General features: G+C 44.4%; 1 protein-coding gene across 1 annotated transcript in view; it reads left to right on the plus strand.

The window, feature by feature from the left end:
- Positions 1-26861, plus strand: part of TRMT6 (tRNA methyltransferase 6 non-catalytic subunit) — a 116179-nt gene that overhangs the window by 1195 nt on the left and 88123 nt on the right. The window contains exon 2 of the mRNA XM_069234157.1: positions 21190-21317. Within this exon, the coding sequence (XP_069090258.1) occupies positions 21190-21317 (128 nt within the window). The remainder of the gene's footprint in view (positions 1-21189; positions 21318-26861) is intronic.

Consider the following 26861-nt stretch of genomic DNA (forward strand, 5'->3'; position numbering starts at 1 on the left):
GCGCTTCAAAGACAGGTCAAATGTCAGGCTATGACTTTTGGTAAATTGCTTCCAAATTTTTTTAATATGGGTATTGGTGTTTACAAACATCACTTTTTGGTTAGAGAAAGTGAAGTGAATTATGTGACAGTCTTGCTATGGTACAGGGAGACTAAAAGGAAAGGCTGTAGGATATTGTTTATTTGTAAAAACAACAAAATGTAAATACCTGTAAATGAACTGTACACATTCAGCAGTTAGGTAAGCAAAAACGAAGTCCTTTAAAAAAATAATAATAATAATAATTCTGAAATGTGATGTAAAGAAGGATCAGGAGACTTTACGTGGCGATGCACAAATGATAAATATTCACTGAAACCAGATTTCCACACATTATCACTTGTGTGCAGTATAGTTTTATCAGTAAAACTGTATGTCTGTGCAAGCTTGGTGGCTATTCCAGTGAAAAATGTGCTGTCTGTAAAAAAACATGCTACCCCACTGTCCTTTACTTAAATAAAAAAATCGCCCCCTTAAGCTCTGTTTGTCTCAAAATGTTGGTGTTCTAAAAAGTGGGTTGTGGTGCTAAAAAGTTTGGGAAGCGCTGTCCTACATCTTTGGTCAGGTGGGGTAAGCAATACCAGAACTCTTCCTAACTCCAGTAATCTGCTCGCAGACTAATGCAGTAATATGTGAGCTCCTGTGTAACTAACTAGCAACAGGCATTAACATAGTGTAATAACAGCCCACCATTAAAGTATGTTGGCTTTAACAATTTTTTTCCACACAAAAATAAGTGAGGCCTACCTACTACCTTTGTTGTAAGTTTCCATGGTAAAGATATCAAACATTTGGCTGCTGAAATAACATTTTCTAATGAACCAACCATGCCTAGAGCCTAAAAATTAAACTACCCAGTCCACCTCCACACCTAAAAACTAAACTACCCAGACCACCTCCACTCCTGCCCCTAAAAAAATAAACTACCCCAAACCCTCCCTCAACCCCACTTACCTCAGTGCATTCTCCCCGATCCTTCCTCCTTTTCTCTCCTCCCGCCCTTCCCTAAACCTTCCCCACCCCTAAAAAATAAACTACTCGACCCTAAAAAATACACTACCCAGCCCCTAAAAATAATAAACTACCTGACCCCCAGCACAAAATCAAAACCTCTTACCTTCTCCGCCCCTAAAAAATGAACTACCCCGCCCTGATCCTAAGCCCTAAAAAAAAAATACCCCAACCGCCCTCCACACTCTCCCTAAAAAAAAAAAAGTAACTTTCCAGTCCCCCCCACCACTAAAAAAAAAAAAGAAGAAAAAAAATATTTCGCCTCCCACGCACCCTAAGCCCTTAATCCACCCTTACCTCTAAAAACTACACCCAACCCTGCCCAGCCCCACTTACCTCCCCGCATCCTCTACGGAGCTCTATGGCTTTTTCTCTGCCTTAACTGCACATATGCATAGTTTGGCACATGCGTGGTTAAGGCAGAGAAAAAGGCATGCGTTGTTCCGCTTGCATAGGAAATGTCCGTGTTGTTGGCAACGCGTTGTTTAGGTCGTTTCCCGTATTTAGCATAATTTTTGCCTTAATGCAGCGATTAGGCCAGCCATCTTAAAATTGCAACTATGCCAAAAGTTACATTTCCAAAACAATATGAAACTCCTTTTCTCCACTACTGCTCCCCTGGTTATAGGAAACAATCACCACATTGAATATGTTTATGAAAATGGAATGAAAGTCTTTTCTGCAGCCTCTTTAAGGTTGCAATGGGACCCACAACAAAGTCTCCATCTGTTCCTTTCCTCTGCCCTCTTTACCTCTTGGAAAAGCTAATTTGCTGAGGGAGCGGAAACAAAGGGATTGAAGGAATCATTTCCGATCCGAAGCCATCATGCATGGCATGTTTTTTCTCAGCCTGAATGAGGTTGTGGCACACTTTCAGATGCCACCTCAGTTGTACCTCCAGGCCATTAATCTTGTTCTTAAGAGGGGTAGCATGGGCTGCTGGTGCTGCTCTACATCACAAGGTGTAAAGGCATCTTTAATGCTTCTGCAATTTCTTACTGAACAGAATACCTGTTCTTTGTTAACTCACCGGAAGGGGCAAGTAGGTCCTTAAAAAAAAATAATAATAATAATAATTCGACCTGATTAGCTATGACTTGTCATAGCAAGTGGGCGAGTAGAATTTTTGAGGCTTGTGATAAAAAAAGTGGGTGTGTCTTGATTTGTAAGCACCCTACCATGGAACCGGTAAGAATGTGGTGATTGCCAAACTGAGGCGAAGTTGATGACTAGCAAGAGAAGACATGATAGATACGATTGCATCCAAATTGCAGGTATTAACAGAGGACGTTACATTATTATACTAAATAGGTAGATAATTTTTAGAAGCACAAAATGAATGGAGGGGTGTGGGAACGAAGAGGGGAAACTGAATTAAAAGGTTTATTGGGTAACAGTTGTCCCCCTTTTGAATGTATAGTTTGGAATTGCTAAGTGAGCTAACATAGCGGATGCATATATCGTTGCTCCACATCAGCCCACATTATTATCCTGTATAATTACAACAGCTGCGTAGAGTGGCCAGCGGTGATACTGCCTGACGGTCACCCGAGCACCCTGTGGACTGGCAGGTGCTGCTTTGCGCTGTCAGAGGAGGTGTACTAGCGGAGCAGAAGTGTGGGCTGGGGCCTGTGAGGCCCGAGGATGCGGAATCCTGGCAGAGGTGAGGGAGGACTGGCGCGCACTGAGAGGACGTCCTTGGCCTGGCACTGTTTGGTCCGACCGGGGTGGTGAGGAGCAGAGGGTCCGGACGGATGGAAGAGCAGCCTGATGTGAACTGGCATGGCCGCGCTCAGTGGAATTTTCCTAGCACGAGGCGACGCTGAGCGGTGGCTACGGGGGCTTGGTGAGTAGCCCAAACTTGTGCGCTGCAGGTGGCTGCCCACCCCTGTGGTCTGGTATGAGTCCCCCAGCTCGGTGGAACCCGGTGGGAAGGACCCGGGCAGTGATGGTGAGTGCAGTGTGCACACTGCGACGGAGAGAGGGGTCCTCGCTGGGCAGAGTGCAGCGAGCGGGGACAGTGATTGCCATGCTCCCAGGTAGAGTGGGCTGGAGAGCGGAGATCATGCCCCACTGATCCTCTGAGTTGGTGAGGCGGGGAGTAGTAGGAAAGTGGACCCCCACACACAGACAACCGTTGGAAACTGCCCCAGGGGGCCCTAGAGCCTACTATGACCTGAAACCTCCAAGGTTCTATCCCATTGAGGATGGCTGTACGGGGGGATAGATAGAAGTTGGTGGTGATACTATGGACCATGATTGTATCGCTGAGTGGGCCAGTGCACGCTGGACAGTGGTACGTGCTGTACAGCTGATTGTTGAGGAGATGACGCAACCCCCTTGGAGGTCAGGGTGCTGAACAGGACTCGGCTCACGTCCCTGCCCAGTGGACCACTTGGAGATGGACTCCGGCACCATGGACCATATTGGGACCGCCTGACGCTCACAGCATGCCTGTGGCCTTTGTAGAGGAAAGAGACTGAGGAGGTCTTCGCTCACAGACTACTGCCAAGTGGGAAGGCACCTGGTGATTTGGTGGACCCGTGGGCAGTTAATTTTCAGAGGGGCTCGGGTACATCACCGGGCTGTGACTCCTGTGCTTTACTGGGGAGTCGCCGCTCTTCTGCCGGCCTGGATGAGGACCTGGCCTTCCTTGAGGAACCTGTGCACCTGGACTGTTGTGTGGAGGTGAGATCTAGGGGTGATAAATTGTGACCCTCCACCGTGATACCAATAGGAGGTGTACCTTCATCCTCACCCCTGCAGACGTCCTCGACTTTTGTCCCTCGCACCGGGCTGCCACCACAGGACATGGGGAAACTGCAGCCAAAATTGCAAGGGGAACCTGGGCCCACCTTGGATGATATGCGGGCAGCTTCAGCTCCTGGGACGAATGAGGATCCACCATTCAGGGGAATGCACAAAACCCTCAACAAAATACTAGGGGACATTGAGGATTCCAAGCTTACCCTACAACAATACATAGGCAAAGTCTCTGCTGAACTGGGCCTGCTACGCTCTGACCATCAGAAGCTGTCAGAAAAGGTGAAGGTCGTGAAGACCTCAGTGGCCGTTTTGCAACCATCCCATCAAGCATTGAATCTCCAGGTGTCACAGCTCGCGGACCGAGTACACCAATTGGAGCACCGGGCCGAGGATGCAGAGGGTTGTATCAATATCTGAATAGTAGGCCTACCGGAGGGCATGGAAGGAACAAACATGGTGGGATTTCTGGAACCAAGGTTGCGCATCATTATGGACACTGACAGCCTCACGCCCCTTTTCACCCTTGAGCGGGCTCACTGGGTACCAGCATGCCCGCCACCGCCTGGGTGGCCGCCCAGACCGGTTGTAGGTAAACTCCTTCCCTACCGCGACTGGGACTTATTGCTGCAGTGGGCACAGTGGCTGGCCCCTTTGGGGTGGAGGGAGGTCAGGCGACCATGTTTCCGGAATTTACAGCATCTGTGCAGGCCAAACACACCTCTTTTCTGGCATTTGAAAAAAGCTCTTCGGGATGAGGGGATATCTGATGCTCTGCTTTTCCCTTCCAGACTGAAGGTGATGTTAGACAGGAACACGAATTTCTGCCAAACCCCCGAGGAAGCCTGGGCATGGTTGGAACAATATCTATCTGGCATAGATAGGTTGCGAAAGCCCAGCGTCGTAAGAAAGGAACGCGCTCCAGGAGCCGGAACCAATCAGCTCGGCTCTCCAAGCCTACACCGACCCAGTGGGAGGAGGGGAAATTGTGAGCAGTTCAGACAGGGGCCTCGCTGACTGAGATCAACACATCGAACAAGGAGGAGGGGAGCGACCCTGGTCATGACACAGATATTCGGCTGTCTGATTCTGACTCTCAGGTCAGCACTCCGGATGGCGGTCCACACGTGATGCCTCAGTCCTCAGACAAGATCATAAAGACAGCTCCTGCTGTGCCCTGTAGCTTTTAATAAAGGAATATCTCAAGGGGAGGAGCTGAGGGAGTCTTGCAGAGCAACACCACAGTTGACAAACTGCACCACCCGCCTCTTCAACTTAGAGGGGGTGGTTCTGTTCTGTGGAACATTGTGGCTATTAGGGTGGCCGGCCGTTGCCGAGCTGTCCTTGGGAGGGTAGTTGGGATTTTGTTTGTTTTTCTTTGTCCTATGCAGTCCCTGCGAGCAAAATGCCGTTTGTCCTCTGTCAGCAGGTGGGACACAATGGGATGGCAGGAGGTTTAGTCGACAGCAGATTGCGCGTGGTAATTACCCATGCCTGAGACACTGTGTGCGTTCACATGACGGAGATCATGGTTAGATCAGTGTACAGCACAGTTTTAACACCAGTAAGTTGCTGAGTGCAGGTCCCGTGTTACCCTATGATGTACATGTGGTTCCAAATAAGCTTGCGTAAAGGATGGTTCTAAATATATACATTGGTAAATGTACTTTTTGTTGACCATTTGCAGTAATGTAATAAAGCCAGAAGACTGTTACCCCTTGAAAATGGCAAAAATATGTATTAAAAAATGTTGTCAGTTTTGGAATAACTGTGTTGCTTTGAGAAATAAGAAATATTTAAGCTTGGCTACAGAAGAAACTATTGTCATTAGATTGAATTTGATGTGGGCTTAATAGGTAGAACTATGCCAACGACTGTCTATGTACATGAGATTCTATGGATGACAAATTGTTCATGAGGATGACATTACAATTGTTGCCCATACCAGGCCTCAACTTTATACTTACAATGAATCAAATATTAAAAAAGGAATAAGAATGGGAGTGAATTGCTTGAAGCCACATGGGATGACATATTATAGCGTAAACATTGGAGTTTTGCGTGTCTACAGCTCTTATAAGATTTTTTGTTTTTAAATTGTAACATATGGTTTTATGGGAGGGTGGGATGTAATTTTGCGTTATTGCATTTTGTAGTCCTGAAAAAGTCCTTGAATAGGGCGGAATGTGTTGGCTATGGGAAAGGGAAGATTTAATTTATTGTGGAAAAGAATAAAGATAAAAATAACATTTTGTAAAATTGAATGCACTGAGGAGGAGTTACTCCATGTGGCTTTTTTGTGAATTTTGTTGAACTGTGTTTGAATCAATGAAACAGTTTTGAATTGACATTGTTTGAAAACTTAGAAGTGTTGCTGGGGGCATTTTTTGTGTTAATTGATGTAATGGCGTGTTCGTTCTGTAGGTGGGTGAGGAGGACTGGCTCCATGCACTCAGGGTTGGAAAATAATTGGCCTACCAAAATAGGTGTGATAAATTGTTCCCCAGTCGTCCCATAAATCATTTGTTAAACCTTAGCTCAGTCCTGGTAGTGTGGCAAAGAGCTGCCAGGCTACTTAGAGGAACATGTGTCAAGCATTTCACAACAACCAAAAGTATGGTTCTCCACTTCTGTGAAATGAAACCATCAGTCTGCTACCAGATCTGTTGCAGCATTTTCATCCTTTGCAGGAATCATTGCTCACGGAGGTCGACTGACCTTTTGACCCAGCAGTGAAATGTGGCAGAACCATCAAGCAACGTTCAATTATGAGTAAATACATTTAGACTGAATGACGTACATTATCACCAAGGGTTGCCCAAGGCAACGAAAGAAGTTTAATTGAACTAACATTGACAAAACTAAGTATTCAGAAGAATATTTCACAATATTAAAATGAATCTGAAATATAGAAATCAGAAGTTGCTCTGGATTAACAATCACCTGTAATTTCAATTTAGTGAAGTCATTAATTTAGACTTGACAGTGGAAAACCCTACAGCTGACCGAAACAGGAAATGCATGTGTGGGGTGGAACACATGTAGGCAACATACAAAAACACAAAAGGGGCAAAAATAATTTGGAAAAAAATACTAATCTCGGACTGTGCATCTAGAGCTGATTTAGGCAAAAATAATAAAAAGGAAAAGGCGTTAGCATGTCAGAAGCTCGATCAAGAGTCTTCTGAAGGGATATAGAACGATTACTAAATCTAAAAGGACATCTAAAAAGGGACAAGTAGAGAGGGAGATGCCTCTCCAAGAAATGCAGCATTCAAGAATTCATCATCAGCAAAGCATTAGGATGGCATCTAGGAGCTCAGAGAACTGCTCTAAACGTCCAACTGATCTGTTAGAGACAACTAGCCACAGGTTCCTTATCTTAGAATTCTCCCCCAATCGTCAGACTGGATGTGGAAATTTTTCTTCAGCAACACCTCTGCGCGTCGGTAGAGGGTGTCGTGCAACTCTGTAGTGACATCCTCTGAGTCCATATAGTCCCCCCCCCCCCTGACGCGCTGACATCACTTTCTTCTTTTCTACGCAGCAACGTGGATCCAGAGAAGCAGTTCCTCTGCCCATTTTTAGCCTTCATCTTTTTCATTGTATTTTTTAATTGGAACAGTGTTTATGTCTACTGTCTTTAAGCCCTGTGGGTATGTGCTCGACCGATGTCTGTCAAGGACCCCCCACTCCATCTGCATGTGGTATCTTCGCACCCAGCACGACTGCAATGACTGTCAACAACTGAGGCCTAAGATGTTGCATGAGCGGCGGATGAAGCTGTTGCCGGCCCGGGTATTGCAGTCTTCTCAAGACTCTCAAAGGCATCTTAGTCTGTCATCTTCTATTTCACATCCCAGAGACCGTTGTAGGAGTCGATCACGAGTGGCACCCTCAACGTCTCCTGTTTGGACGACGCCTTCAGGTAAGCGTTCACTTCGGGCAAAGTCGTGTCCCCCACCGGCTTAAATGCCCCTGCGATACTCACCCAGATCTTCTGAAGACGAGTCTACACAAGAGTCAACCCCATCCCTTCCACTTACAGTGCGGTCGGGGCGACTCTGGCCCAAATGTGGAACTATTATTCATCCTTACATGCTATTTTTGAGTCTCCTCCTCCCCCCTCTAGAGCGCCATCAGGACCTAAGGAGGGGGTGGGTGCTTCGATGGGGTAATTACTGGTGACTTCATCCTTGGTGCCTGTTTAGCCCCTCGATTTCGACTCCGGAGTTGGATCGGCGCCGATGCACAGCCTCTTGCGGCTCCCATCGAGTGCGCTGTATTCCTCCCTTCTGACGCCATCCTCTGCAGTGGTGGCACATACGACTTGGCTCTACGCCCCTATTGTTGTTTCTCCGTAGGAGGAGTATGCCACCTCCGAGTTCGAGAACACTCCTCAGACCGACGCCAGGAACTGCACTGTTGGAGTTCGATGTTCCTTCATTAACTGAGCCTTAATCTCTTGTTCCTCCATTGGAGGGACCTGAACATCCTCAACCTCCTCATTCAGGCACCATTCCATTTTCACACTCAGACTGGTTGCCGGCATCCAGCCTTCTCTCCTCCCCTGGTTTTGCTGATATGTTTAAGCGGGTTTAGGAGGCGTTGCACTTACAATTTCTTATGGTGCAATTGTCCATGGATCCATTACTCAACATACTACATCCTGACCAGTCTTCTGTAGAGCCGGTCCTTCCTTATTGTGAGGCTCTTTATGATATCTTCTTGGGAGTCTGGTCTCCCTGTGGAGTGTTTTGTCTCTCACAGACACAGGTCCACCCCGGAAGATCCGTCATGCCTTTGCAGGCACCCAACGACTCAAATGTTTTGTGGTGCAAACTGCTCAGTTTTACACAGATTCCTCCTGTTTTCACCAGAGTGAGAAGCCAGGCAGCTGGACGCTTCTGGTAGGAGGATGTTCGCCTCATCTAGTTCAGCCTTACATTCTACCAAACACCTCTTGTGTACTTGCTCACTTCTCCCATGTTTTGTGGAACTCAGTGGAGCGTTATTTGCCTTCTATACCTGACGAGGCTCGGACTGCTCTTATGCCCTTGATACAGGATGGTCAGCAGGCTGCCAAAATTGGTGTTCACTGTGGTATTGATACCACCAATTCTGTTGGGTGGATTATGGCCTCCTCGGTAGCGCTACGGCGAAGGGCTTCGCTACGTTCTTCAAATTTCTCAGAACCCATACGTGATTCGTTGCTTGATTTGCCCTATGATGGCAAATCCCTTTTTAGAGCGCATACCGATTCAGCTTTGCGCTGCTTCAGAGATGCTCATGGTGGGACTTAATGTCCTGTCCTCTTCCTCTTCTAGTGCTTCTTTAAGGAGCATTTACTGTGGCATTCTGCATATGGTCTCACATCTGCCCACTAAGTTGCAAGGGGTGTCTGTAAACTTGCACCACCTTTAACTGTTGTATTGTCATTCTGGAGTGTGTTTTGTTGTCAGTTCACCTCCAGTGTGTACTTCCTGCTCCTTGCAGGTTCACTTGTTAATATCATGTTCTCCTCCATCATGGAGATTTTACTTAGTGGCACGATTGCGTGCAGCTGGTGATGCTGACCACTTCTGTTCAGCGGCTGTTATACCACAAGTGACATTTATAATAATTTTTCTATGTGGTACCACACATGGTGGTTCTTTTGTTATTTTCAACCAGGTCTCAGTCTCATTCTGCCTGTGGCATGAATTCTGTTGTGGTCTACGTATAGGCGGGTCGCCTACAATCTCTTTGATTTCTGTGGAGATTTGTGTTTGGCCATTGCTCTTCTGAGCCATTGGGTAAGTCTTTAGCTACTCTTTAACTGCTTCTTGTTCCCAACGGGGAACTTCCTTGGTACTTCTATTGGAAACGTTTGTATCCTATTGACCTTAGAATTACCACGGTTGCTTTTGCGTGTGTCCTTTTTCCATTCTTATTATGGAAGAGGTTTTTTTTCTGTCCCTTTCCATGGCATTTCCATTGGTCAATCCAGTTAATGCTTTTATTCCAGTTCTTCTTTGTGGCTCTCTTTTCTCCATACTCTGGGCCACCAGCTGTTGCCCCAGGAAGTTCCTACTTTCACCTTTCATATACCTTTTGAGGGTGGTTGTGACAATCATCTCTTATAGGTTTGTCATTTCCCTCCTTCACCTTTTGATCTCAAAACCCCTTTTTCCTTTCAGGCATACCATGCCTTTTCCATAGACATGTCTTGTAATCATTAGTCCACTGTGGCACGGTTATACTTGTTTACCACCATTGGTTTATGCGATGACTCTTGCTGTTCATTCCCTTCCTTCCATAAGGGAGGGAGGGATATTGTGCGCCTATGGGATGTTGTTGATCCCTATTCTTTTGTGACTGGCTTTGTGTTTGTCTTGGAGGGTTGTATCTGTTTCTGTATGTATCTTCTACGTTACCTGTTGTTGCCTACTGCAGGTATCTCACTAAAGGCTTTTACCCCTAGCATTGCTAATTTATTGTTGGCTCATGGGTGTGAAGGTTTTTTCTCTTTCTCTATCACATATTCCTTTCTGACCTTACAGGTTTTGAAGGTCTGGTATCTAGATTCCATTCCAGAAATCGTTCTTTCTATATTCCTTTTAGCAGTATTCTGAGTGATCTACACTTGACTCACTAATCTCTGTGATGGTTCTTCCTTGGGAATTACCCCTCTTGCTTCCGTTCTTATAGGAAAGTACCCTCTTTCGTGGCATGGTTACCCCCATTTTCTGCCTGTTGCCAGTGTGTTTGTGTCTACTGGGATCCTGCTAACCAGGACCCCAGTAGTTTTGCTCTCTCCTCTAAATCATACCTTTTTCTTCCCACAATTGGCATGCTGGTCTATCCCATGTAAGTCCCTAGTATATGGTACCTAGGTACCCAGGGCATTTGAGTTCCAGGGGATCCCTATGGGCTACAGCAGTTATTTTGCCACCTATAAGGAGCCCATAGAAAGGGTTCTGCACGTCTGCCATTGCAGTCTGCGTGAAATGGGTGCATGCACCCGTTTTCACTACAGGTCACTACACCAGGTCACTGTAAGTCATGCTACAGTAGGCCCTCTCAGCCCAGAGGGAAGGATGTAGGAACCTGTGTGTGAGGGCACCCCTGCACTAGCAGAGGTGCCCCACACATACTCCAGACCCATTTTCCTGGACTTTGGGACTGCGGGCACGCCATTTTACATGTGTATTGGACATAGGTCACTACCTATGTCCAGCTACATAATGGTAACTCCAAACTTGGGCATGTTTGGTATCAAACATGTCGGAATCATACCCCAATACTGTTGCAAGTATTGGAAGTATGATTCCATGCACTCTGGGGGCTCCTTAGAGGACCCCCAGCATTGCTACCACCAGTCTTACAGGGTTTTCCGGGCAGCCCAACTGCTGTCATCCCTCAGACAGGTTTTTGCCCTTCTTCTACTACTTGATCTGATCAAGCTCAGGAAGGCAGAACAAAGGATTCCCTTTGGGAGAGGGCGGTAACACCCTGTCCCTTTGGAAATAAGTGTGACTGGCTTGGGAGGGGTAGCCTCCCCAAGCCACTGATTTGCTTTGAAGGGCACATTTGGTGCCCTCCGTGCATAAACCTGTACACACCGGTTCAGGGACCCCCACTCCGTGCTCTGGCGCGAAACTGGACAGGTGGGGGTGGCCGCTCCCCTGTCCATCTCCACCTCAGGGGTGGTGCCCAGAGCTTCTCCAGAGGGTCCCTGGGTTCTGCCATCTTGTTTTCAAGGTTGGCAGGGAACTCTGGGAGCATCTGAGTGGCCATGCCAGGCAGGTGATGTAGGAGCCCCCGCCTAATAGGTACTTAGCTGGTTAGGTAACCAGTCCTCCCTTATAGAGCTATTTAAGGTCTCTCTCTTGGATGGGTCCTCAGATTTGGCTTGCAAGATTCCAGCAGGACTCCTCTGCAACCTCTTCTTCGACTTCTGCCTCTGGAACTGCAACTGGAACCCGACAAGCTGCCTCCAAGGAGAAAGGACTCTTTTGCAACATTGTTTCCAGGGCTCCTGCCAGCTTTGCAACATTTCCCTCGCCGTGCATCTTCAGAAGACTGCAACTCTCCAGTCTCTGCACAAGAAGAAGGAATCTCCCTTGGAGTGAAGGAGTCGGTCCCCTGCAACCCCAAGCACCTACAGCAAGCGATGACCGGCTGCGTGGATCTCCCCTCATCATAAGCATAGCCTCCTGTGTGATTCTCCAGCGGTGTGGGGTCCTCTTTTGTAGTGCTGCGTGGGCTTCTTCTGCAACTCCTGTTTCCCTGTCCTGTGGGACACCTCCCCCTGCGGCTTGCTAGTCCCTGGCAGCACCACATTTCCACTAACCCAAGGCTTGTTGGTGGAATTCCTGCACTAATGCCCATCTGCAATCTTCACTCCAGCGTGGGAGATCTTCTGCATCCATCAGTAACTCTTATCTGGCTCCAGGGTTGCAGTGCTGACCTGTTCTTCATCACGGTCGACCAACTCCTGCAAGTACAGCTGGGTGGGTAGTAGCTCCTACTCCTCCTGGACTCCACTGTGACTCTTGAACTTGGTCCCCTCTCTTTACAGGTGGTCTTTCTTCGGTAATCCACCGCTGGTTTTCTTGCAGTCTTGTCTGGGTGTCTCTTTTTCTTCTTTTACTCCTTTTGGGTGTTTTGCGAAAAAGCCAGTGATTTACTCCTGCATTCCTGGTCGCTGGGGGGGTACTGTTACTTGCCTCTGTGGTTTTCTAGTACTCCCAGCCCCCCTCTACACATTTTACTTACTTAGGTGGGGGCACCTTCTTTGCATTGAATTGTATTTATTTTTTATTTTTTTTAGTGTATGGTTTGTGCCCCCCCCTCCACCCCCACCCCCACCCCCCGGACACTATTGGTTATTGCTATTTGCACTGTTTTCTAACCTTTTCTACGCCTATTTCTGATTGCTAATATATATATTTAGTGTATTAATTACCTCCTATTGGAGTGTTGCCCTCCTAGTATTTTGTGGTATTGTGTTCCAAAAATAAAGTACCTTTATTTTGGAACAACTGAGTGTTTTCTTTAATGTGTGTAAGTGTTGTGTGACTACAGTGGTATTGCATGAGCTTTGCATGTCCCCTAGATAAACCTTGGCTGCTCTTCCACAGCTGCTTCTAGACACTGTCTACACTACACTAATAGGGGATACCTGGACCTGGTATAAGGTGTAGGTACCTTAGGTACCAACCACACACCAGGCCAGCTTCCTACAGTTCTTCTTTGATGGATTTCTTTCGTTTGTTGTTTATACAGTTTTTGTGCTTAGACTTTCCTCAAAGGGTGTCTCTCTGCATTGTTTCTGTTCTTACTGTATCGCACAGTATCTGCCAGTTTATCAGAACAGGAGTTCCCCCACCATCTGCTTCGGTAATGCCTGATCTGGTGGAGACCCACCCATCCTCCCTACTTTGCAAACTGGGTTCTCTTGCTGCAGTCTCGCTTAGGGGCATTCTTTTGTTGTGTTGTTTCATTTTGGTGATTGTTACATCATGATTATGTCCACCCTTTTCGGTGTATACATTGTTCTATTGCCAGTTTCTACGTGGCTCTGCGTTGTTGTGCAATTCTAGTCACAGAAGACACTGACATCACACGCGTCGGGGGAGGGGCTATATGGACTCTGTTGACTTCGTACCCAGGTACGTCATCGCTACAGAGTCACACAACGCACTCTATCATCGCGTAGAGGTGCTGCTGAAGAAAAGTTTCCGGATCTAGTCGGATGCCTGGGGGAGAATTCTAAGATAAGGAATCTGCGACTAGTCTGTGGCTCTACCAGATAAGATAAGGCGTTATTGAAGGTAAGTTACTTGTTTAACAATGCTCTATCAAAAAATCAATATGCAAGAAATTTCACATTAAAAAATGAATCCGCGTTGCTGACACGATCACAAATTACAAGCTTTAAGAGGCTTCCTCATGTTAACACACACAATTATACCAGTACGTTTAATATGTTTTCAATAATACACATGTAATATGCAAACGTATAAATTCAGCATTAGTAGTGCCTCAATAATGTGAATAATACACTTTAAACAACAAACCTTTGTCAACACATTTCACCAAATATAACAGATAACTGCATTTCTCTCATTTTTGCACACACCGCTTAGACTTGTAATAGTCGGTGAAAGTGTAACAGTGGCAAGCCTGTATGCCGCAAACACAAGGCAAAAAAGCTTGTTAAAACAAGCAGTCATGGATGTCCTCCAAAAACCTGACAGCAAGATATTGATTGGAGAGGGACTTTAATATTGTTATGGACAGCTACTGAGACAGATCAGGACAAAGATTTGAACAAGCAGAGCAAGGAAGGGCTGCGATGGGTGGAAGGGGTGAAAATGAGGGAAATTCAGAGAATGCTTTCCTCTATTCACACAGACTACACATTACTTAACATATCATTAAAAGAATATGTACGTCTCAACCACTTTTTGGGCTCCCTAGTTTTGATGGAGGGAAAGATAGATGCAGAAATATACCTGATGATGCTCTTGGACCTATCTGTAGAACTGCACCTCCCTCCGAACCACACAAAGCGCCCAGGCCTTTGAAGACTACAAGACTGTATAATCAGGACCATAAAATAGCCATGTATATTACCATCAAAACTTATTTAAAGTAAAATGCTCAAAGGGAGTTTACCCACATTCTGAGAAACACTTAGTGATCAGAATTCATCTGATCGCCATAGCAGCTGTCAAGAGTAAGACCTGGAAAGAGAAAAGAGCGGAAGCAGAGCTGGCAGTCACAGAGCTAGAACAGGTACATAAATTCACAGGTAGTCCCTAACCCTGACTATCATTAACAGCAGCCAGGGCTAAGGTGCACCTTCTTGATCAAGGTGGGGCAGAATATGCGTTACTTCAATTAAAACGTGTTATATAAGTGGTAACAAACCTGGTAAAATGCTGGCAAAACATTCTGGACAAAAGTGAATAGAAAGATTAAAAACACATTACAGAAAAGGGAGGAGGGAAACTAACGTGAAGAGAACGCATTGTAGCAGAATTTTGAGATTTCTATGAGAAGCTTCACAACGCAGAAGACCTTGCACAGCATTGCTTTGTCACTTAACTTTCCCAGACTGAACTCTCCAAGTGACACCTCAACAACCAGGGGCCCTGGATGAACCCATAAAAATAGAAGTGATATCAGCTATTACACAACTTAAACTTCGTAAGGCCCTCGGACCGGATGGATACTGTTAGACCTGACAGCCTTAGAGGGGTCACCCCTAATTTTTTACCTGCCTCCCTCCACTTTTTTAACCCTGTTTTTTGCTGGTTTTAGGACTCTGCACACTTTACCACTGATATTCAGTGCTAAAGTGCATATGCTCTCTCCCTTAAAACATGGTGACATTGGTTCATACCCAATTGGCTTATTTAATCTACTTGTAAGACCCCAGTAAAGTGCACTACCTCTGCCCAGGGCCTGTAGATTAAATGCTACCAGTAGGCCGGCAGCACTGATTGTGCCACCCACATAAGTAGCCTCTTAACCATGCCTCAGGCCTGCCATTGCAAGGCCTGTGTGTGCAGTTAAACTGCCACTTCGACTTGGCATTTAAAAACCCCTAAGGTAGGCCCTAGGTAACCCATAGGGCAGGGTGCTATGTAGATAAAAGGTGGGGCATGTACCTGTGCAGTTATATGTCGTGGTAGTGTAAAACTTCTAAATACGTTTTTACACTACTGTGAGACTTGCTCCTTTCATAGGCTAACATTATGGCTACCTTCATATACGGTTTGATCTGAAAGGAGTAACAAGGTCATATTTAGTATGGCCAGAATGGTAATACAAACTCCTGCTGACTGGTGAAGTTGGATTTAATATTGCTATTTTAGAAATGCCACTTTTAGAAAGTGAGCATTTCTCTGCACTTAAATCCTTCTGTGCCTTACAATCCACGGCTGGCTGGGTTAGTTGACCGCTCCCTTGTGCATTCCACTCAGACAAACCCCAAACACATGATGCTCAGTCACACTTGCACACATCTGCATATTGAATGGGTCTTCCTGGGCTGGGAGGGTGGAGGGCCTGGCACTTGCATCTCAAAGGACAATAGCCTGCCCTCACACAAAGGACTGCCACACCTCCTACTAGGACCCTGGCATACAGGATGGAACTGAAAGGGGAACTTGTGCACTTCTAAGCCACTCTTTGAAGTCTCCCCCACTTCAAAGGCACATTTGGGTATTTAAACAGGGCCTCTGACCCTACCAACTCGGACACTTCTGGACAAGATACCACTGGAGGAGAAACCCTGAACCAGAACCTGCAACCTGCCAAGAGGAACTGCCTGGTTGCCCAAAGGACTCACCTGACTGCTTTTCTGCAAAGAACTCCTTGTGCGGTGAAACTCGACGCACAGCCTGCATCGCATCGCAGTAAGAAAATCACTGCACGCCGAACCAGATCGACGCATCCAGACGGAGAGAACAATGCAGCACGAGTGTTTCGACTGAAAATTCGACGCACACAGCCCACTGGATTGATGCACAGGTGAGCCGGAACGACGCAGCCTGACTTCCTGAGAAGAATCAACGCAGCACCTGCCGTGCAGCAGAAATTTCCACGCATCGCCTACTGGATTGATGAAGCCCCTGTGACTTCGTCCTGCGCGCCCAGGATTTCCACTCATTGTTCCCGGGGCATCCGAAAACCCCGCAACCCGGAGGGGATCCCAGTCTCTGCGCCGGAAATCGGCGCAAAGCCTGCTCTGTGTGAAAACTCGACGACGCATCGTCTGTGTGCGTCGGAACTATCGACGCACACCTCCCAGTTTTCCACACAACTCCTCCTCTGCGGTCCCTCGCAGAGAATTTGAACACAAACCAGGTACTTTGTGCTTGCAAGAGACATTTGTTGCTTTTTAGAGACTAAGGACACTTTATTTAATTTTTACAGAGATATTTCTATGTATACTTATTGAATATTGATCGGTTTGACCTGCATCTTACCAGATAAATATAATCATATATTTTTCTAAACACTGTGTGGTGTATTTTTGAGGTGTTCTACTGTGTCATTGCATGATTTATTGCACAAATACTTTAAACATTGCCTTCACGTTAAGCCTGACTGCTCAGTGCCAAGCTACCAGAGGGTGGGCACAGGATAATTTGGATTGTGTGTGACTTACCTTGACTAGAGTGAGGGTTTTTGCTTGGACCGGGGGGGGGGTTAACCTGTCTGCTAACCAAAGACCCCATTTCTAACAGATACACTCTATTCTATTGTAAAACCTTCTGTCATTGTCTGGTTCCTCTCGCCACAGTTAGTTATACCCAAACCCGGCTAATAAGCCTCTCTACGTGCATCGTATAGGACCATTTCCCCTATCAATGTGGGAGCGAAGGAATTCACTAGCCTCTTTGGAAACAGACCTAACCGCTACATACAGACATGATTAACCTTGACCAGTTAGGATTTATTTAAGAGCATAAATGATCAGGCAGCACCAGCAGGTTGCTACATCTTCTGGATACAGTAGATCGATCTACTACCCTCCCCTTACTCCCATCTGTCGACTCCAAAAATCCATTATTTTATTGTCATTAACTTCTGGAGATTGTCATAGATTTTAGTCTTGGAGAAAGATTCATGAGATGGGTACAATGTGAGCACTTTTCCGAAGACTCAGATAAGAGTCAACAAATTACTGTATGCGCCATTCCATGTTCAATGTGAGACCTGACAAGGATACCCTCTTGCCCCTCTTTTGTTTGTCTTATACATGGAGCTACTAGCATGAGAATGAGAGCCCATGAACGAATATAATCAGTTGAAATATTGCAAAAAAATGAGCCTGCATGCAGAATATGTTACTGTCTCTGACCGAACCGATTAAATCACTCCAGGCCGCAGTGGACGAGAATTCTGAATTATATTAGGGTCTAAGTTGAACCTACAAAAATCCCATATTCTCAGTCTATCCACACTGCCTCCCATTGTCACATATGTTACATGACTGCTTCCCAATCCATGGGCTCCCAAAAGTATCACATTTCTAGGGTTCCAATTAGCCACTACTTCAGGGGCCAAACCAGTTACCAGAGACTAACCCAGCAGGTCCATTAAACTCTGTTCTCATGGCCTAAACATGACTTTTCTTGGCCAGGCAGTGTGGCAGACCTCCATATAACAGTTCTACCCCTGACTCCTATTTATCTTCCAGACTTTTCCCTTCCAGCCTTCATTGCACACATTGAAAAAGTTGCAGCGAGAAATACACTCCGTGTAGAAACCATGGATGTTCCTTAAACTCTTGTACAGACACCACATTGAGGGAGACCTTGGGATTCCTAAAGGGACACACTACTACCCATCAGCACAGCTGACCCCCCCATAGTTGAATGGTCCAGTGAAAGGACGGAAACACACTGGTCCTTAATGGACCAGCAAGTGGCAGGAATACATGTGTGGAAAGTCTCATGTCTGGCTTCACAACTTTCCCTTCCCACTCACACAGACTATATCAAATTTTGAGTTCTCACCAGCTCTTAAGGGTGATCAGTTTCAAGTGTTGCAGAATGCAGGCTGCAAATACATTGGTGATATGATGGACCTGGGAGGAGTAATCACATTTGAACAGCTTAACCAAGATTGGGGGCTTTCCAGAAATAAAGATACTCCCCGGTGATGCACTGGGTCTCTGACAGAGAGGTGAAACGGGAGGCAAGCACACCTTTACCTTTGAAAAATGGTTAATGTCTACAACCATAACAGGTGCATACTGTCAGAACTATACACCATTGCAGTTGGCCCTGACGCTCAGATGAGATATGAAAATGAACTAGGTCATATTCAATTACACAAAGAGAGGCCTGACACACCATAATACAAGCTCCGATACGATCAGAGAAACCGTGTTGAAATTGATGTTGCACTGGTAGTACACACCAACACAATTGCGCAAATGGTGTCCTTAAAAGTCAAGGCACTGTTGGAGGGTTTTTGGGGTATACAGGGATTAACATGTACCTACTATGGCAGTGCCTTCAATTGACCCTGTATTGGAAAGGAGGGTTAGCCTCAACAAGATCATGGACGGTGAAATCCTGTGATTTGCTACAAGGACTCTGCCAATAGATTTATATAACCTCTACATTTACTCAGGGTTCTACAGATTGCTCTGGCACTGTGCTGAGCAACCCAGGCGGTTCTTCCCAGTGGTGAACAAACAGAATCCTGGATCATGGAGCTTGGCTCTGAAAAATATGGGATTGGGCACGGAGAAGGTTACAATGTCAATTGACTCTTCAGATACAAACTTTCAAGCACTATGGGCACCCTTCCATACATTTCTGTCTGCAAAATTTGGAGAACTAGCATGCCCTCACTGCCTGAAAATATTGTTGAATCTATGTTAAACACCCCCAGAAAAAAATTGTAATTGGGAATCAGTGCTGTGTCCACGAGCCCCCTGCTAAGTAATAACTAAAGTAGCCTTCTTCACATCTCTATGTTCTCAGCGGTGACATAGATGGTTGCATGGATGGTCTCTAACTACAACATAAATATTGCTCAGCTGACATGTTTCTAGTTTTTGGTTTGGATGAGGGATAGACAGAGGTGGGCAAGGGTAAGTTCTTCAGTGGTGTGATAATCCAAGCCGGACCCTGAATTGTAGGCAAGAAGTGTGTATTTATTTTTCTTGGTTTATAAGAAATTATAATGAAGAAAATCTCTGATTTAAGTTTAGTTTTACAGTCAGTCAACAGGTGGTATTGTTCTAAACATGACCATGCCTCTTTTTTTTTTATCCAGGACCAGTCCAAGACAATAGTGGACTGCACGAGAACAATCCTATTAATAATCTATTTTTAATATGTTGTTTCATAGTTCAGTTTTGCGATTTCTTATGGCTTCAAGTATCTGGTTTTGCTTTGACCCAGTTTTATGATACTAAAAATAGCAATTTCCCGAACTATGTAATAAATATCACAGAACTTTGGCTATAGTAAGCCAAAAAATTATAATGTATTGCTCTTTTGATTCCTTTCTGTTGATCATTGGTATTGTAATTCCTAAAACAGGAATTTGCGACTTTTTAATGTACAAATGTTAGCATAAGTATCTTAAACTATTCATGTTTTTATTATGGCTCACTTCTTCTCGTGCACTTTGTTTTCTTGTAGCATTATGTACCTAAAAAGTGATAGTGCACTTTACATATAAGAGAAGTCTACAATGCAGCATATGCTGGGCTATGTTTGATGAATAGTTGAGTAACATACATTAAATGTTAGAAAGGTAAGAGGTTTACAAATGCATTGATTGGGAAATGCATTAGTTTAAGTCAAAATTGTTGCATTTTAAACTGTTTTCGAAAAGAGACGAGGTCTGGTTGAAACTTGATTAAAGGCAGTAAGGTTCACAGGATGAATGCAGCACCAGTAAAATATTGCTTCAGTGCCTGAGATGTTGTAAATTTCGAAGTTCTAAGTTGAAGAATGTCATTGCTCCTTAGTCCTCTCGTCCCTTGTAGATGACCTGAAGCTTGCCAGGAACAGTGGTGGTGCTAGGCATTGTATGTTGGACAACAGATTTTAAACTTGTATGTGACCTGGAGTGCAAGCTATTGTAGTTCATTTTGCTTCAGTGAGATAGGGTCAACCTTTCTCTTTGTAGCTATGAGTGGGGTTGTTTCACCTTTTACCAGAGAGCCATAGGCAAATCTAGCTAACATGGCAAGGCTAAAGACTAACCAAGTAAGGACTTGTGTACGAGCAGCTGATTTTGGCTGGTTGTGTCCGGTGTTTAATTTTCTTCAGTAGATGTACAGTGAAGATTGTGGTAGCTTTTCTCTGTGAGGTGATATTGATGGTGTATACCATGGTGAGGTCCAATAATTTCAGAGGAGTTAAGGGCAGGATGGAAATCACTGAATTTGAGATAGTTGGCTTATCTAGTGAATTTGTTGCTCGACTTCTGGGTGAGAAGGCTACATTTTGAGTTTTGGAGATTACACAGGAGAAAATGATTTTACACCCACTTCTGGATTACTGAGGCACAATTCTATAGTGATAATTTAATTTGTGGATAATGTGTCTTAAGTTACTTCTGTATGATGCTTCCTAAGTCTACTAATGACTCGAAGAAGGGTTCTGAGAATAATGCTGTTGTTTAATTGGAGTACTGAGGGATGTCATTCATTTGTGTCACAGATGAGATGTGATTTTGATTTTTCATTAGTTGGTTGTGTTGGACGATGTAGGTGGAAAACTAGTGCAAGATCTGATTAAGAAAGCCCAGGTCTTGCGCCGTATAATAAATCCCAAATGCTACAAAGGAGACTACAGTATGTACTGGATCTGTTTCATTTATTTTATGTCTCTTTTTTTATAGAAAAGTAATTTTTGGAAAACAATGGATTTTTTTGGACAATGCTGTTGGCCATTGTTATGGAACGGCATTCGAGATCTCTGGTGGTGGCAAACTTCTGCCCCTGATAAAAATGGAGGAGACTGCAACAGGTACGTTTCTGGAAGACTGTTGGAGGGGATGCCTGAGATGAAACAATATCAGGGATAAGAGTATATTAATGTTAAACATGAATAGCCACTTTAAAGAATACAATCAATTTAAAATGTTTTTTCTGTGTCCTGTTTAACTCTGGAACTTAGTTTTTTTCATAAAAGTGCTGTTTTTCTGTGTTTGATTTTGTAGCTATGATGTTCATTAATGTTATCATTGCGGCTTGTTTTTTGTATGACACTTCATATCACACTTCACCTATTGCTAAGTGCTGTAACTAACAGCGTCTACTACTATCTGATTAAACGTCACTCAGTTTATCAACTGTAGCAGAAATGAAAGTGGGGTTCCCCTTGCTGTAATTTAATCACCTGATCTGAAGATCACAGAAAATAACTCTAGTGTATTTGGTAACCCATCCCAGAGATGACTAGGGTAGAAGAACGTAAGTGCTCCACATAGCTGTGATTGGTCGTGCAAGTAGATGTAGAAGACCCAATTTCTAAAACAGCGGTGCTGGAGTGAATATGTTGCCTCTAGGCGAGTAGACCACAATCATAATGTGGAGCTATTGGTGGATATCGATTTGTTTTGCAACAAAATTATAGTAGGTAAGGTTGATGAGTGTTACTGGATGAGCTAACACAAGTGGTCTGTGTACAATATTATTAATAGAAGGAAAGCAAGGTCAACTGTTGACAGTATCAAGATACTGGAGGCTTTCAGAATCCCAGCATCTCCTCAAGTAAATGACTGAAAGAGTTTCTGCATGGGTTGCTGAGTTTGCTTCTTTCAGTGGCTGAAGTAATATCATCCTTATAATTGAATGCATTTCTGTCTAACTAATGGGCATCCATTTAACCAATACATGATTCAGTCAGGTTTGACATGTGGAAGACTGTCTTTTTGCAGCCAGGAGAGTAGGATAAATTTGTCATTTCTGAACAACCTTTCACTAGGTTACAATAGGGTTATACATCACTATATTGACGGTCAGCACATTACAACACCAGTACTTAATTGTGGGGTATTACATTTTCCGTTCACTTGGCGGCACCTCCACCCTCCCATTGACCACCTGTTGAAAGCTGGTTAAAATAGTAGAAAAAAACCCTGGTATCAGAATAACTATGGTGAAAAAGCCCCAGTAATCCAGGTTCCAGATGGTTATTTTCTATGCTGGGGGACTAAAATTTATAATGACTGCAAATGCATAAAGAGATACCAGTCTGAGTCTGTCCCAGGTTTGCTCACAGCCTTTTACCCCCATTTCTATCATTTTTGCTGGAGGCCTGGATTTTCACCACCCCTGTGCTTCAAGAACTGCCTTCCCAGTGATTCAGATTTAGCTTGCTGCCTAGGCATCAGTTTGCTCTGTCACACTGATTTTGACTTTGTCTTCCTTTCTGGAAAGTCCCTGAAAGGTTATTGGAGAGCATAGAGGGAATAGCAATTTTTGCCATGAGAGGCAGTCTATCTTCCCAGGCTAAAATAATGAACAATTGCACAGTTGAAAAATTATCACACAGTGCTACCCCCTTTTGAAGATGCTTTTGCCATCCCAATTTGTCGATTATCTCTTTTAACTGTTGTATTAGAAGGCATTTGCCAGAGAGAGTGGTTTCTATGTAAAACAATATATATTTTTTTTTTTACTTCTTGAGGCTCTAATCTGTCCCAAAATAATCGCTTCCATGTTCTGCTCTTCAAGTCATATTCTCATCAATCATACAGCATTCATTTTCATAAATTGTCCAAATGAGGCAGGTTAATTCATTTAGAACTGTGCTTCCCTGTGCTATTCAAAATCAAGACTCTACAGGAGGGATTATCAGATTCTGCTACCAACATATGCGGAAACCTGTACTGCATGCAGTAGTCAAGTCCACGTTCGGTGTGTTTGTTGCCACTTATGGTTCAGCAATGCATTTATCTGTTGATAATTTTTGTTGATGGGTAAGTATTAAGCTGCACCATCTCAATACCAACACAAACAATATTGTGCCTGCCATGGCAGAGACCTTGAAGAAACTGTAGAAATATCTCAGGCTCATCGGATAGTCACCTTAGATTAATACAGAACAGCATCCCTAATCCACCTGAACCTACATGCAGCCTCCGGTAGGGCGTTCCTCTGTCCTTACTCATTGCCTGAATTACCATATGGGCATCCTGGCAATGAGTAACAATCCATTATTCTATTAATTTAACTTTTCTGTAGCTTTTACTCTGCTGGAATACTTACACAACAGCTGTAGTGAAAGTGCTTCTTTTACCATCAAGGTTCCAGTTGCTATGCTAGGATTATCATGCTAAAGAAAAAATACCACCATCCTTAAACGATTGCAGCAAGTGCTGGAATTTCTTCCTGCACATAGGCATTTTGAACATCTCCCTCAGTGGTGGATTTGATCCTCCCTCTTGGAAACAATCTAGTTAATCAGTTTGTGACATTTCAGATTGGAATAATTGTCAGCGTCCTGCAGAATTCTACGTGAGTCTAACTTTTCACTACATAAGACTGCCCTCCCTGTCAGACCATATAGCTTTATGACCTACAATGTCAGATTTATACAAATTACTACAATTGATCTCACACCCAAGTTTTGAAATGAGCCCCATGTTGGCCTTGGAAACATCAAGGAATGGCTAATACTTATTCAACACTGATTTGGAAAGAAAACTGTAAGCTGCTGGTAAAGGGAACCAGAAACCAAAAATTACTGCCAACCATATCCTTTTCACATTTCCCACCTCTCTGTTTAAACCCCATCCCTCCCCCATATTATACTCTAACCTCAAGGCTAATGATGAATCATGATGAGCTCTTTTTTTCCAGCATTAGAAACTGACTGAAGTCTTACCTACTGCTAAAAAGGTGTTTGAACAGTTCAAGAACTTTTCTGTGCAAAGTATTCACAAGGGCACATACACAGTTCAGGATTTCTGTGCACCACCAGGTAGTCAAATGTGTCATTTTTATTTAAGATAAAAATGTAGACTCCTAATTAGGACTGCATTGTGCTACCTAAAGTATACATACCATAAAGAAGGTATGAAGTTACAATTTTAGCCCTTAATACATTTCCTCTACATAGTTCTCCACAAGGACACATAAAACAACTTCAGCACATAGAAAACAGGGTCGTGTGGAAGATAAATAAAAAAAAATAACATTGCCTGTGATGTGCAAAATGCAGCTGTAAAGTTAAGTTTTGTGACCTCTTGACTCGTGCACCATGCTAAACACTAAGAATATTTGTATTTCCTTTGCTGACCCTGGTATGTTCAAGAGAGCCCTCTTTACATCAATTTACAAGGCTAATGTTAAGTATTGTACTGTTTGCTGTGTCTTGATTAGCTATTAATGATCTGAGAAATGAAAATCTGACTTTTGAAGAATGGACCTTATTCTCGGCTAACTTCCAGTGCAACCAGTAATAGATAAAAAAAAATCCAGCAGAATACCCCAAAATGACCTTCAGTTTGCAATCGGAAAAACATACCATAGTATAAATGTAGATATTTTTGCCTGGTTGCAGGTTGCTTCTAAAGTGAGTTTTCATTTTCAATTTAGAATGTGGACCAAGTGGGGGGGGGAGCAGGAGGCAGGGGTGATCATATGGCTACCCACCGAGAAAGATGGCCACCTAGCCTGTGCGCTCCAGCGCCCAGCCACGAAAACCGCTCTCTATACCATCTAGAGATGCTCTAGAGAACGTACCGGGCAATTTCCAGATCAGCAAATGTGTGGTAACTCTAAGGAAACATTCCTCTCCAAGACTCCTGCGTGAAAACTCAATTGCTCTGTGATCCCAAGTCGACCTCGCTCCATATGGTATTCAGAAGGAAACCCGCCTGACTGCACAATGGTTGTCAGTGCAACACTACTGTAGTGAGTGGATCTCTCAATTTATGAACCACCTCCTGCAGCATCTTTGGTACTACCTTCACATCCGCCATGGGGATTATCAAAAACCTATGCCTGATCCAAAGATGTCAGCTGTTGGGACATATATCTCATTCTAAGATTGTCCTGTCAATTTTGAAGCTAACCGTACCACCCAAACAGTATTAGAGACTCCTAAATTATCTGTGATGTAACTGGACAGACAAACATGCGGACAATTGGCACGACCCATTCCCTCCTCGCCTACCAAAGTCTCATAAACCGAATACTCTTCTATAGATCCACATATAGGAAGCCTTGCACCACTTGACTCAGTTGGACCCTGGAATCATTTGGGTCGTCTCCCATTGCCAGATTCTAGAAGTATTTCTTGTCAGTGTATTTACCCTCCAACCAGCCACCCTCGCACACTGGACCTGAATCTCTATCACTCGGAAATCACCAAAGTGGCAACAAACACCACCACCATGGCTGATCCCATAATGCATGACACTAAGGAAGCAAGGGAGGGAGGGGGTGCAAAGGAATCTAAGCTAGCACAAAAGAGGTCAAACATACCCTCCCCCCACCCACCTCCCCCCCCCCCCGCCCCCACCCACCCATCCTGGATTCCCCAATCAAGACAAAAACAGACAGTGACACAGCCTTAGATCTAATTATGCAAAAACATGACATGCTGCACGCCCTCGCCCAATCTTTGAAGGCTTCCATGGAATCCATGCAGATTGACCTCACATCCATAATCAAGATATTCCTTCACTAGGAGGCAGAGTTACCGATGTGGAATCTCATAAACCTCCTAGAAGACCACAAGCAAAGCTCTTCAAAGACACTGACAACCACCACTTTAAGACTAGCCCAGATGGAAAGGAATCTCCCGGACTAAAAGATAGAAATAGAAGATGCAGTCTGGGGATGTTTCCACTTTAAGAAGAAGTGGAAGAACAAGCGCCATCCTCTGCATGCTTTTGTAGAAAAAGTGTATCCCTTAAGTCCTAGGAATACACTTCATAAAAGACTTTGAAATAACACTAGCTAACAGAGTGCCCACCTAGAAACCCAAAAACAGAAGCGCACCAAGATCTCTTATCTTTGGACCGTTTCGATACTCCCACACCAAAGCAATCCTTACGCAGATAAAAAAAGATTCAAAGGATTAAATGGCAAGGCTCCTCTATTGGAATTTACCTGGACTACTCTAAAGACAAGGAAAGCATTCTTACCCTAGCTTCAGTCTCTTCAAGACTTAGCAATATAATTCTCTTTCATAGGACCAGCGCACCTGAAGACAACCTACAATGGGAAAATAATCATCTTTGAAGATCCCAAGGATGTGGACTCTTACTTTGCCAGAATGAAGGACCTCAAAATGAGCACTTAATGATACGCCAGCATGTTCATTGCCCCTGTAAACTCTGTTAACCACTACTAACTGACACTAAACAGAGTCCTTACCACACTTATCATCTTAACCTCACTAACGAAATCTACTTGAAATGACGACTTGTATCACTGAAACAATGTAATGAGTAATGTTTTACCCTGATCCCAGTTACATACCTGGCCGCACAGGTTTCTTGTTCGCTGTTAATGTCTCTTTGATCACAGTTTACCAGGAACTGAATATGAAACT

The sequence above is a fragment of the Pleurodeles waltl genome, chromosome 5 (genome assembly GCF_031143425.1).
Source record: "Pleurodeles waltl isolate 20211129_DDA chromosome 5, aPleWal1.hap1.20221129, whole genome shotgun sequence".
NCBI lineage: Eukaryota > Metazoa > Chordata > Amphibia > Caudata > Salamandridae > Pleurodeles > Pleurodeles waltl.